At 28.9% G+C, this 15,009-nt stretch overlaps 2 protein-coding genes across 4 annotated transcripts; both read right to left on the reverse strand.

Annotated features, from left to right (window-relative positions):
• Positions 1–1,988: 1,988 nt before the first annotated feature.
• LOC114388685 lies at positions 1,989–6,483 on the reverse strand. Of its 3 annotated transcripts, none has more exons than XM_028349315.1 (7): positions 5,955–6,483; positions 4,188–4,245; positions 3,936–4,016; positions 3,786–3,821; positions 3,399–3,638; positions 3,176–3,317; positions 1,989–3,089 (listed from the first exon to the last, which is right to left on the reverse strand). In XM_028349315.1, the coding sequence occupies exons 1-7, from the start codon at positions 6,143–6,145 to the stop codon at positions 2,599–2,601; spliced, it is 1,239 nt and encodes a 412-aa protein (XP_028205116.1). In that variant the 5' UTR covers positions 6,146–6,483; the 3' UTR covers positions 1,989–2,598. The 3 variants fall into 3 exon arrangements, with proteins under 3 accessions (XP_028205116.1, XP_028205131.1, XP_028205125.1); XM_028349330.1 differs by lacking the exon at positions 5,955–6,483 and adding an exon at positions 5,063–5,919; XM_028349324.1 differs by lacking the exon at positions 5,955–6,483 and adding an exon at positions 4,373–5,028.
• Positions 6,484–11,030: 4,547 nt separating this feature from the next.
• Positions 11,031–11,384, reverse strand: LOC114373007 (purine permease 1-like). The gene has a single exon (XM_028330571.1). The coding sequence runs from the start codon at positions 11,382–11,384 to the stop codon at positions 11,031–11,033; it is 354 nt and encodes a 117-aa protein (XP_028186372.1).
• Between the last annotated feature and the right edge of the window lie 3,625 nt (positions 11,385–15,009).

Raw genomic sequence — 15,009 nt, forward strand, 5'->3', positions numbered from 1 at the left:
ATGCTATTTCAAACACACACTAACTCAGTAATTATCCCTTATTATAGATTATTTATAAATAAATGAAATAAAAAAGCTATTCGAAAGTCATAATCCCATACCTTCCAATTAGTCAAACTTCGTATTAGCTCATTTTGCTGGGTAGGGGCAAACTTTTACACGATACATATTAAATAACATAAATATTTAAATTAGTCATTGAAGATAAACTGGACATCATCACGTATAAGCAAGGTTACATATACTCACATTCCTCTAAGCATTCAAGTGTAAATTGCACAGTGGTTCTAACATGCATTTGGTGTCTTTGCACGAAAGACATTGATTTTTTTGGTAGCCTATAATTAGACATTGATTTCTTAAATACATGTGAGAATGCTACAGAAAAAAAAAAAAAGGAAACTAGGAGACTGAAACTGAAAAATTAAAAAATAATGTCGTGAGGAAACCTTTAGTGTCGTGGCAGAAGATCTTGCCTTTGGTTTTTGAATGTTGTCTCTCTCTCGACCTACGTCTGTGTGATTTGTTATACTTTGATCATGGAAATGACTGTAAAGCAAAAAGCAATAGGCAAAAAGCAAAAGAACAAAAACATTATTTAGAAAAGAAAAAAAAATACTATATTGAGTGTAAGTGGCGTGTAAGTTACAATAACGTACGACAAATCATGCATTATTTGTCCATGGGCCATCGGTATTACCTTATTATTCATTCAAAAGATACAGTTGAGTAGTCATTCTAATTGAAATTATATATTTTTAAAATTTTGTTGCAATGTTTCTTATAAAAAAATATAAAATCGATAGGTAACATATCAGACTTCGATATTTTCAACACTCTTTAGCCTCTTTTCAAGGTTTCTTTTTCTCTTTAAATTTTCTTTATTTCCTCATTATTTACCTTCATTTCTCCATTTTCTCTCTTTTTACTTTTATTTTCGTTTGCAGGAGGGCAGGAGAGAATCTAATTTTGTGACATATCATTGAAAAGTCTTGAATGAGTAGAGAAATATCATGTATGATTGCATTTGATCTATGGTTGTGCTAAGAGAGCTAAGGTTGCCCAACTCTTAGTAATTTTGGGAAGATAATTGTACACAAAGTTTTCGTTCCATACTTGGGTGAGGGGATGGAGTCTTGTATTTGTAGTTAACTTTGAGATATGTGACAGTTACTAACTTTGGTGAGTTAGTGGCTATCCGTACCTAAATCTTGACATGAAATATAGGAAATTATTGGATGTTTGTAGTTTTTTTTAGGATAAATGATTTGGAGTTCTCTGATTATCTTTTCAACGAACTTGGAATGATAAGACACAATTGACATGATAAGAGAAAATGTAGGTATTTTTTGAAAGAATATTACCTCATGAATGCAATTAGTATTATTCTCAAAGTGTATCCAGGCATCCTATTTTCTTTATCCGTACTTCCTAGGTTAATAAACCATATGTTTAATGTAAAAAATACACTTCATATTTTCCCACCTCACCATCATATCACTATATATCAACTAATCTCACTAGTCCCATAAAGGGGCCATTACATAATACTAGGGGCTTTCCCCTTTAGGCAGGTCATCTTTCTGAATATATACACACTTTCATTTGAACTATAACTTATTTGAGTGTTGGAGTACTTGAAGGTCATCACCCGCCATTTATTAGACAACCATGGAGCTCTAAATCACCAAGAAGCATACACCCAATTGGAATATTTAAGTCTCTAACCTGGAATATTCATCTTGAACATCCTTTTCTAGTAATACATGTCCAATTGGAATATATAAGTGAATTGAAAGACACCTATGGTCTCTAATCTATGACAAAAAAATGTAAAATGATATTTTAGCATTTTACAAATGAGTGAATGTTGATCATACACACATAAGAAACGCATGCTCAGTTAGTTACAAATATTCAGGTAGTTTAATCGGCTTAACAATATCAATTGTGAAAGTTGTGCACGCACTTTGGAGCAACCACCATACTTCCACCGAAATACTTAACTCCTGCCAAACATTATTTAGAAGATGCAAAAATCCTGCTAACAAACAAAAACAAATAAAACAACAAAAGAGGGATGATATCCTTCTTTTTCCTCTTTTGTACATTGCTAGACATGTCTAATTTACAAGTTTCTTCCATCCTTAAACAAGAGACGTTTTATTCCCTCAAAAATATATTATGTACATCTATTTACTTTTGCTCTAACTACAAATAAGTGTCAGTACAGTTTATCCCATTTCATGCAAATGCAATTACCAAATGAGTAATTACCATAGCCAAGCATCAACCTGTTTGAACTATCAGAAGCTCTTTTTTCTGATACAACAGTCATGGTTTTTTTTTTCTTTTTCTGAGGGCCATTAGAAGGAATGGAACTCAAGTAACCTTTATCCACATCACCCCATCACTTTCTCAAAAGTGCCAAGGAATTAATTGTTGAACCATTGCAGCCATTACATGTCCCCTGCCAGACATAACAGCCAATCATTGCACCAAAATCTATCATACCTTCCTGTATTGTCTAGGGAAACTGCTGATGTTTCAAACAGGTTTATCATAAAGTATCTCCTCAAGTCAGATATGGGAACAACTTCATAATTTGGACCGACCGATGCGTTTAGTACCCCTGAATAGTGAATGCCTTGGAGCTGAAGCACATGACCTCCCATTTAGATTCCCAGAAGATTTCACATCCCAACCCTCAACATTCTTTGGAACACAAACGTCGAAAAGAAATTGGCCAAGGACACTATGAGCGCTGATGCTTGGGAAGCTAGGTACAAAAACAGGTTTTTCTTTTTGTTCGTCTTGCGGAGCACCAGATTCTCTATCACTGTAATGTCCTGCTGAACTAGGCAAAAAGAAGTGGTCGGTTGGCCCAACTGCAACTCTTCTAAGGCTCTTATTTGAATTGATTGCCACCTTCTGCAGGTCACAGATTAACTCAGATATCTCATCCTGTGTACCATCCATACCAGTTCTTTCTCGTTCAAGCAACATTTTTTGTGAATATATTGAAGAAGCCTTCTCTAATAAATGGCTCACAGCAGCTCTATATTCAATTGGATGGTGTTTGTAATGACCTGGAACAAATTAATAATAATAACAATATCAGGTTAAACTGGTTCAAGGTTGTCACAATGTAGTTGAAATATAGTCTCAGACGAACCAAGGTGAGAGGAGCTACTGAAATTTACAAGGTTGACATCACCACTGAGATTGCGTAGTTGTTGAGCAAATTCATAGATACTTTGGTATCGCACAAGGTCATCATTCTCAGAACATAAAATGAGAAATGGAGCTCCAAAATTCTAAAGAAAAAAATGAAATTAGAGTTTAAAATAACAAAAGTAAAAATTACTAAAGATTCAAGGTCGTAAGATAGAACTTACAACAGAAGAATATAAAGCCTGCCAATGCTCAGCAGCTTGGGATTCAAATCTAGTTAGGTACAAAGCATCCAAACCAGAGGTAACAGATTTTGCTACCCAAGAAACAAGTTTTGATGGTCCAGGCACTTTTACAATGGAGGGGTGTAGTGTGAAGCGGAAGCCAAAATCACTTGTAACATCTATTGGACCAGAATCATATATGTGTCCAGAAAGACAGTTCCTAAGTAATTGATAGTTAGGCTACAAAAAATAAATCAATAATAAATAAATTTCATGATCACAAAGCACAAGATATCATCAATCAATGAAGAGACAAAGGATCAAATAAAGATGAAATTCTTTTTTTTTTTATAAAAAAAAAAACTACAGAAGGAAAAAGTGAATTACCAAGTTGAGCGGAGTTTCACATCTTCCATCAATAAGCTGCATTTATATGGAAAGCTATTACAATGGGCATTTCTACTTTAAAAGGACACACAAAAACTTCAAATTCTAATATTCTCCATATCAAACACGAAAATGGATGCCTAGAATTACCTGAAATACCCTGAACAGACATGCTTTTGACCCAGCAGAAAAAGCAGCAAATACAACAGGACATGACCTAGTTCTTAGCTCCTGCATAATCCAAACGAATTTTTTTGCTTAGCACCTATGCTATGACTATGACACAAAACTAAGAATAGATACCTAGAGATCTGTAGCATAGTATTATTAAGATATTTTGTAAATTGACATTTAAGAGCGTCAATATAAATCTTAGCATGCTATTCAATTTCTAAAACTAACCTCAATAAGTTCATCAAGAACGCAAAATGCCAATGGCATGGCACTTTCATCATGGAAACTGCACGAGAGGAAATATATGATATAAAAATTCCATCAATACTATGCACCAACCAATTAGTTGAAGAGTACAAATTAAATATGGTGGTAATCTGTGACCAACAAAATGCAAATACAAAATAGTATACCTCAACAGATATTTAGTTGGTTACAACTTGAGCATGTCACTTAAGTGTTTGGCAGAAAAGGATTTAGGCCATGTTAAGATAAACTTTTTCTTATAGGAGAAGAAAATAAAAAGCTAAAATGAATTGAACTTTTCCGATAAGCTAAAATCAACTTATGCACTTAAGTTTTTGGAAAGTTAAATGAGAGAACTTCTATAGAAGTTAAGTGCATAAGCTGATTTTAGCTTATGGAAGAAGCTCAATCCTTTTACCTTCTTATTTTCTACTCCTATAAGTACTTACAGAGAAGTTGATCCAAATAGGGTCTTAGGATAATAGTATAATGCCAAACCACATACAAATGCATTTCATATATTGTCACTGGATAATTTCATTAACCTAACAGGAAGTACAACTTCCTTTTTCCTTTTTCAATGCTTGAAAATCTATTTGAAATTCGTTGCAGTACACTACAACCAGAATTAAACGCTTCCCAACAAGTGTAGTAGTGAAATATATATTCCCCAAAAGTATCCAATATTTCCCTATGCATCAAAAAGGGAGCACAAACCTTCCTAAAGAATTGCAGATAAATCCATAGCTATCTCACAAGATTCAACATTAAATTATGGTGTTAATCAAGTAAGTAAACCATAATTAAACCTCTCCAACCAAACAATTTTCTTAATTTAAAAGCTAGATATACATTACCTCCTACCAGTATTGAGAATAACTCTTTTATTCTATTCTTAGCACATGGTCCCCTCTAATTCCAGTTGACAAAGCAAGCTATTATATAGCTTCCACCAACTACATATGAACTTCATAAATATTCTCTCTCATTCTCTCTTACTTCTTCACCAACTGGAGACAAATAACTAATGGATGGTGCAAACCTAATTCTAATCTATGGATCTGTGCCAACATACAATTAAACGCGACATTAAATAGCATTCTCCGACTTTCACGTGTAAAGCATCTTTCCAAGCCAAACAAACTTCTGCTTCTATTCTAATTCCACATGGTTAGGCAAAAGTGACATGCAATTCAAAAAGCTCTCCTCTCTCTTGTTGGTGCATCCCTATCAGCTTCCTCAAAGAAAAATGGAAAACAAATAAATAAAAACCCCAAGAATTTTTATTTTTTTAAAAAGATAACTATTCTGTCCCAGAAGCACAACAATTTGAAACACAAACCTTAAAATCATCCACAACAAAGTGACACCAACATTAAGAAATAGTGTAACAAAGCTCTGGTTTTTAGAACTATTCATCCTCATCTATTACAAAGCCCATCAATTTGGAGATATAAGGTTAGTCAGATGGTTAAGAAAGAAAGAATGGAAGGAGAGAAAAATCCCGGGTTCCACCTTCTACTAAAAAAAAAACTAACAAATTAACAATTAACATTTGCCTATTTTTTTTAAAAAAAAGGCCGTCAATTTTATTAAATTGTTGATCCACTAATTTCATCTGATAACCGGTGAAAGCAGTTCACAAGTCACACAAAAACAACTACACCAAATAGAGATAAGTGAAACCACGACGTTGAAAGCCAAAAAAAAACAAAAACAAAAACCAGAACAAGAAAAAAAAAAACTTACGCTGAGAGATAATGGGCAAAACAAACAAGGGAATTCCACCTCAAAGAAGAACACAGATCAACGAATTCTTGTAACAGGTTCTGCGGAACAGAAACCCAGGCGAAGATTACAACGATTCCTCTGAAATCAGTTTCCTCTTTTCTCCCCCAGTAGATGTTACCGCCTCTGACGGCGAAGCCACCACCACGCATAGCTCGGAGACCGACCCAGTAACCGAAACGAGCGAATTTCAGCTGGGAAATTGCAAAGTTGGAAGCTTTTCTATGTGGGAGCAGTGAAGGGTGGTGCTTTCTGTTGAGTCTTAATTCGATTGGTTAATGGGTGGGTAATGATGGATGATGCTGGATTTCGTGGTAGGTCTTTGAGTTGTGGGTAAAATATGGAGCACGAATTCACGGTCACGAATGGCTCATCCCTTCGTTGTATTATTCAGTAAGAAATGCCAAATCAATATGAGCAATGAGAGACCCACATGAGATGATGATGACAGAGATTTGCTTTCCGCGCCAGCGTTTTAACGTGGAGTTGTATTCTTGCGTTTTTTAACCTTTCAGGCGTCTCAATTTGAACATGACCTTCCCACGGTAATTTTTTGTACTTGTGTAATGGGAAAAAGACCTAAAATGTTGCTTGTAGAAAGAAATAAAAGGAGTGTTGTTACACAACAGGAGTTTATACTAAATTAATTATTGGTTTTAGGTTAATTTTGGTAAAACTAATTAAAAAATTAACTGAAATGTGAAAAGTTAGAAGATGAAAGTTAGTAGAAAGAAATTTAAAAAATAATTTATTAAATTATAAATATTTGATAAAATTAGTTGTTAGAATAGATTAAAAATATAAAATGACAAATAAATAATAAAATTATAATTTATTTAAAAGGATAATAATTTTTTTTGATAAATATGTTAAAAATAAAAAATCTATAAACAAATTAAAAATTAAAAGTTAACATGGTATTTTTATGTAATATTTCTAAAAATATTAGAAATTAAATCTTTTACTTTAAGCAAAATCTTCAACTAGTAAAAAAATAATAATTCAAATGTCTTGTTATCGTGAACTTAATCACTAACGACTTTTTATATTTCATGGAGATGAAAAAAAAAGATTGTGAAGGAGGCCACAGTTTATTTCATGAAGATGAAGAAAAAAAGATTGTGGGACGAGCACCATGAATTTTTGTTGCAATAAAAAGACACAAAAAGTTGAAGGAATCTTGCTTTACATGATAAGATTAAATTAAATAAAGGCTAATAATATAAAATATGTCAGATTATAATGAGAGAGAAAAAAATGAACAATATAGGCTGCTTTTGATTAAGGAAAAGAAGAAAGAAACAGAGAAGACATTTTGTAGGTTCACTTAAAAAAAATAAGATTTAATTTTTATAAATATCGATCTCTAAATTTGTTTTATATTTTTATGTTTTAATTTCATAAATTTTAAAAATCTGCAAAACAATTTCTCTCATTATTTATTAATAATTTGACATGTATTCAAACATATAATGTTGCATGTTATATCAAAATAACCATATTACATGTCACATCAAAATAAACACTTGCATTATATCGCTAAATATATATGATATCATTATTAAATGATGATAAGAAATATTTTTAAATATATATATATATATATATATATATATATATATATATCTCAAAACTAAAGTAAACAATTTAAAAAATAAATAAATCAAAATTTACCACTAAAACATGTTTAAGGGGGGACAAATAAAGCATGCAAGAGGAATCAAACGTTGTTTGATGACATAAAATTATGTAAATGTGAATAAGAAAGATATAAAGCTCGGCGGAACATTTCTCTTCAAACAAGAGGAATATCTGAAGAATCTACCAGAGATGTGTCATGGCCCCTCGAAATCCTTATAGGTGATAACATCTTTCAAATACTTTACCTTCTATCTCAAATATAAATAATAATAATTTTTTATTTTTTAATCATAAATATAAGTAAATTTTAACTATACCTTCTATCTTTTAAATACCATTTATTTAATAAATTTAAAGATATTTTTTTAGTGTGATATCAAATTTCAGTAAATGATAGTTTAAAAAAATATTTATTTTTTAATTAGAAATAATAATTCAATAAAATTAACTCATTTTTTAATAAGTGTAAAATATTTTTTTTTTCTTATTATAACCCAGACGAGAGGGAGTATACTTCAAGAGGAAAAGAAAGAAAAAAAAATGAATAAAAGCAAAGAAGAAACAGAGGAGAGAAACAGATTTTTTTAATTTATTATTTAAATTTAATTTGATTTTTTAATTTTTAAAATTAATTGAATTTGATTTTTTATTTTTTTAATTTGATTCTTTAATTTTTAAAATTACTTAATGACAATTTTGAACGATCATAAAATATAATTTCTTATAATTTAGATTGAAAAATTAAATTGAATTAATTTAAAAAATTAGAAAAAAAAAATAAAGAATCAAATTCAACATAAATAATAAATTAGGTGACCAAAATACTCATTTTACCTATTTTTTTGGCATTGTTATTCTCATCCTAGTTTATGCTCTTTCCATCTCTACTTTGTTTGGTTTTTGCGATATTTAAAATTATTTCTTAAGAAAACAAGATTTTGTTTATCAAAATATATAACATAAATGTGTTTCTTTGTATAGGAGGGATGCAAAACAGTTTCACAATAATGAAAAAATGTTTTTATTGGATATTTCAATCAAAGGAATTGTGTTTTACTTGTGTATTACATTTGTAATTTCTAACACAACAGACAGAAATGTGTTTCTGTTTATCAAAATACATAACAAAATATGCTTTTATTGTGTACTTTTGAAACATACCCAACCATAACACCCTTCCATAAGTTACCATGCTTAAAAAAGAAGTGAGGACCTAGGTGTGTCGATGGTGAGAGGAAAGTTGTTGTGGTATAAATATGGGGTAAAAGAGTGGGTGAAAGAATCATTCGAACAACGTCAACGAATGAGTACTTCGTCATAGTGATATTCGTCACTGAGATAGCTATTAAGCTTATAAAATAAAAAAAAATTATTTTAATTTTAAAAAAATTGTTTTGATTTTAATCCTTAAAAGATTCTTTTTGTTTAGTTTTTGTTGTGAAGTAATAATATTAAATGATAATAAAACACTTATATTCATACTCATTAACTTATCATATCATCAAGGAATTTGAAAATATAATTACGTATAATTTTTTTGATTTTGTAAATTATATTTTTTAAATTCTAATATGTTTAAAATAATTACTAATTAATGAGAATTTTAAAAATACAGTTTATAAATATATATATATATATGATTGTCCTTCAAACTCTTTAATGATATATCAAATTAATGAGTTGTTAACATTCATATTACATGATGAGTTCATTCATGTGTTACTTGATAACAAAGATTAAAATAAAATAAAAATCTTAAGGATTAAAACCAAAACAAATAAATAAAATAAAGGACTACAATAAGAAACACCCTATTATATTGGGATTAAAAGTTTATTTAAGTCAAGGAAAAATTAAAAACATTGATAGTAATTAATTTGATTTTCTTTCCTTTGTTGTGTAGGAATGAAATTATTTTTGAGAATTTTTACTGATCATGATATGGTTTAGGCACTAATTAAAGTTTGAATACGATGTTTGGTAAAATAGCTTATAAACTAGTAAAAAGAGAAGTGTGTTTGGATTATATTTATTATCAGAATTAATTAATCATTTTTTATCATAGAGAAAAAAAAATAAATAATGTTTTTATTTTTTCATGATATTTCCGTAATTTTTTAGAGCAGAATTCATTTTGTAATATTATCCGAACGCACTATTTATAAGCTACCTAAAAGCCTTACTAAATACACTGGTTAGATCATATCCGAAGAATATATAGCTGCTTGTTTTTCATTTTGTGTGTAGTATCTTACTCCAATTTATTGCTTGCATTCTTTGCCTAAGGGGGTCTCGATATAAATCCTTGGAGAAAGTTTCGTCATCATGTGGATAATTCTATTGTGGCTTATTTAATAATTTCTTAATTTGTCTTATATATATAAAAAAAAACCCAACCGAGTTTCTTGCACTATATTCGACAATGAATGTTGCTTGAAAAGGAATTAATTTTCATGATCCCAAAACTATAATGAAATTTAAAAACTCAATTACATTATCCTGTCCTAAAATCGGAGACATGTGTGAAATTCTCAAGATTAGTGGTAATTAATGGGATTTATATTTTACAAAGTACATACCACGATAATACAGTCCTTCTTTGTAAGCACGAATTTCAGTTTCATATAGGTCAATATGCATAAGGAAAAAAAAAAAACACAAACATCATCACTTTTTAGTTACAAAATTGTCATTTTATTTTAAATATGTTTCCTATTTTTAATGATTTTGTACAGGAAATATTAAGAATATTTATTTTGTTACAAGAAACATTGAAAACATGCATCTTTTCAACATTTTCTGTAAAAAAATAAAAAAAAATCAATATTTAACATAATACTAACATCAATAGAACCCGAAGCATGCATGTGGTCTCTTACATGCTCTTACAGGAGATTCATATGAACAATGTCATCCTTGAGATGCTATGTTGAAAAAAATTTATGGTTTTTCTAGGCTTCATCTTATTCCAGCCAAATGTAGAGCTAGACATTTGTTTTCTAGTTTTAACAATTCGGAGTTAAGTTATATATGGATTCAAATAAATCATACCACTCATTCTTTTGTAAGAGCGTTAAAATTGTATGTTAGAAATTATTATATATATATTAATCGTATGTCATCTTTTATTTTTTCTATTATTATGAATAAAATGTCTTAAGTTTTTTCTCTTAAAAAAAAAAACATAAATACTAACATGAGGCTATATTATAAAGTCATGTTACCACATATGAAGGTTGTAATAACTACAAGACCATTGAATTGAAACAGTTGTCTTAGGTGCCAAATTATTTAAGATCTTAATTTTTTTTACGATTTTAATGAATTATTTATTATTGATCTTTATATATATATATATATTAATATATTAATAAGACTATATTTGTTCTTAATTTCTCATTGCTTCACTTGAAGGAACGCGGTGAAGCCGAGTTGCGTTGCGAAGATGAGGGCGGAAGTGGAGACCGGAAGTCGCGCCACGCCGTAGGCGTAGAGGTAGTCGTCGAGGCCGGTGAAGATTCCGACGAAGGCGGAGGCGGCGAGGACAGAGGGCTTCATTGAGATTAATTTTGGTTGGCGGTTCCGGTGGCGGAGGTAGGAGACGGCGAGGGGGAAGCCGGCGGTTTTGAGGAAGCTGGAGAGCCAGACGCGGTGGCCGCCGTGGAGGAAGTAGAGACGCATGACGAGGGAGCCAGCGGAGGTGCCAATGGTGAGTAAGAGACAGTTTGTCATGTGAAGAAGGCGCTTCATGGTTCTGTCATCTTTGTCTTCTTATCTTCTTCCTTCAGCCATGCCTTCTCAAATCTGATTCTTCTCCCCTGCTGCTAACTTGGTGCCAATAATGGACCTTCTAATAACAACACTTAAATTCAATATCATATTTTCATTTTATAATTTCGTTTATTACTTCAAGTTTTTATATGTAATTTTTTTCTATTTACTTTTTTTTCTCTTCTTCTTTAATTTTATTTTTCATGTATAATTTTTTCAATATAAATTTATTTTTTATTACATTTGTAAGGATGAAATTAACATACAACAGAGGAAAAATATGGTTATAATGCGGGTAGTATTATGTTATTATCTTGCATCAAAGCATTTAAAGTTTTTTTCTTGATCTTCTTCTCCTTTTTTTCTTATTTAGAAAAAAAAATCGTTATCAATTAATTGTTTTCGTGTTTTTCATTTCAGTCAAATTCTTTGAACAAATTGATCAATAATTTCCTATATAATGTCAATCATTTTATATTAAATGATTTTTTCTTTATCTCATTTACATGTTATAAGTTTTTTTTAAAATTTTATTTTCATTTTTATGTCTTTAGGCAAAAGAAGTCATAAAAATATATAATTTTCTAATATTCCATGATGGTAAAAAGATGTATGGTGTTGTGTTGACAAAAAACTCTTTAATCTAAAAAGAAAAATTAAAAGATACAAGATAAATAAAAAACCTCTTATATTTTATAAACTTTTTAATTATCTTCTTCATATGCTTTTATTTATTTACTTACTCTAGAATGCATTTTCAAACTACTTTATATTATAATTATATTAATAGCATATATATAACGAGAGCACCAATGTCTCTGCTATTAATATAAAAAATAAGATAAATAATCACTTTTGTCCTTAAATGTGTAATTCACCGACAAATGCATTCCTGAAAGATGAAAATACAAAATTTAATTCCTGAAAGTCTAAAAAGTGGAACAAATATATTCGGCTGTTAACTTTTGTTTAACGATTATCAACGTGGTCATTTCTAATTTCCACCATAGGGGCATATTTGTCATATACTATTTTTTTTACTTTTCGTCTTCTCACTCCGCTAATAAATGCGTCATTCAAAGATGTTTAGTCTCCAAAAGTGTAAAAAATACAACAAATATATCCAAACGTTCAGAGTAGGTTGTGATTAATCATTATAATTTGAAAAAATTTATAATGATTGTGACAATTTTTTTTAACAAACTCGTAAATTAAATTGAGTCTAAAAGAAAAAAGAATACTCATATTATAACCTATAAATAATTTTTTACATTCTCATGTTTGATGAAAAGGTTCAAGTAAAAAAAAAATACTTATTGTAAAGCATTATAGTTAAATTAGATCCATGAATAATTTTTAGGAAAAATTGCAATTACAATGACGCTTTTAATTTGTAAAAAACACTCACCTCCTTTGGAATGATTTTTTTTAAGGTTATGATTTAAATAATTGTACATGATTTAAAAAATAATTTAAAAATCAACAAATTTTTATTATAATTTGATATCATCGCATATATTAATAAACATTCATATTTTATTATGAAATATTTATAAAAAAAATTAAATAAATAATATTTAATTAAACAGAAACAATGATTTTCTTATCGTTTTAGACTAAAATTTCTTTTTTTTTTATATTGATAACATTTATTCAAGAGTTAACAATCAAATGATTAATTTTTTTTTTGTAGTTGAAAAAAGTAAGAAGAATTCGCCAAAGCAACAAAAATTCACTTCTATTAGTAATATTTTATGCATGTCTTAATCGTTAATGAAGTTTAAAAATTATATAACGGAAACAGACACTTATTGGTGTGATATAACTCTCCCAAAATTTTGTTGCAATTATTATAAAATTTTCAAAATTATAATAATTAGTCAGAGTCTATTATTAATGTTCGAATATATTTGTTACACTTTTTACACTTTCAAGAATTAAATTTTGCATTTGTCCGTGGAGTGGGAGGACGAAAAGTAAAAAAAAAAATATTATAAGACAAATATGTCTCTATGCTGGCAATTAGAGATGACTATGTTGACAATTATTTCAATGACAAATTCGTTTCTCTGTTTAACATAAGTTATTTTATTAATGGTGACGAACGAAAGTTAACGACCGGATATATTTATCGCACTTCTTAAACTTTCAAGGACTAAAGTTTGTATTTTCATCTTTCAAAAATACATTTATTAACGACTTACACATTTAGAGACAAAAGTGATTATTTACCATAAAAAATATATATCACTTAATTAAACTTCCTCTCAAGATAAAAAGTAACCAAGGAAGTAACACACTAATTTTTAAATTTTGTAATTACATAACCCACTAAAATGGTAAAAAAGTAACACACCATGCAAAAGAACTCAATCCTCATGAAATTCATCATTAATCTATTAAAGTGGTAAATATATATCAAATTTTTTAAATAATAATAATATAATAAAAATGTAAACACACAAGCACGATAACATTTGTATTTTTGCTGGTATATATAACATTGATAGTTCTCTTGTTTTCATCCTTTGTATTTTGTATATTTTATCCATTTTTTCTTTCTTTTTTTAAAAAAAGAAAAGAAAAGAAATTGTATGGTCTCTAATTTCTTAAAGATATATCATCTATTTTTTTCAAATTTCTTTTGATGTGCTCTCTCTCTATATATAATCCTATGTTAAAGAATATACTAAATGAACGAATTTTCCATGTCATATATTAACACTGAAATGTTAAAAAAAAATAATTATAAAATTTTTTATCAATAAATTTTGTAATCGATAAAAAAATAACATAAGAATTGACAAGTTATATTAAATTTAACTTTGAATATAAATTTTGTCAAAGGCTTCGAAATTTCTAGGCATGATTCTGTTCAAACTAACATAACATTTTACTACACTACTATGTCAATATTTGTGTTAAATATTATATATTTAATTAATAAATAAACTAAATTATACAATTAAAATAGTAGGAAATTAATTAATAAAAGGGCCAAATTTGTAAAATGATAATTGTACGTAAGAGAACAAAAAATGCAATTAAAACCTAATTAATCAAATCGTTTTAAAAAATTACGACTAATTACATGAAAATCAGACACCAATAGTATTTGTCTACCTTTCATTAAATAAGCAACATTCCACTCCCACCATCTGCGCTGCTAAGATCCGATGTACCTTGCATTTTCTTTCTTATCCTTCAGATTGCCTTACTATTCTCGACAACGTTTATAATCTTCTGAATATATTTAACAAAATAGCAATGCCATATTATAAAAAACACTATAAAAGGAAGATAAATAAAGTTTGAATTAGTTAACATCCCGTAAGCATTTTGCTATTTACATAATTACACATTTAATTTTGACACTTATAGTGTTAAAGTATAAAATTATAAAAATAAAAATAAAAATAAAATGCTTTCAACGTTATGTGATTTGGACTATGCATCTTTGTTATTTAAAACTTCACGACATACTCTTTAAAAAAACAATTTATACATGTAAAATACTAAAAAAAATAATGATTAAATTAAATATATGGACTAGTATATAAGAGGAAAAAATAAACATACCTGACCGGACAAATGATAATAAATT

This window comes from Glycine soja, chromosome 2 (assembly GCF_004193775.1).
Source record: "Glycine soja cultivar W05 chromosome 2, ASM419377v2, whole genome shotgun sequence".
NCBI lineage: Eukaryota > Viridiplantae > Streptophyta > Magnoliopsida > Fabales > Fabaceae > Glycine > Glycine soja.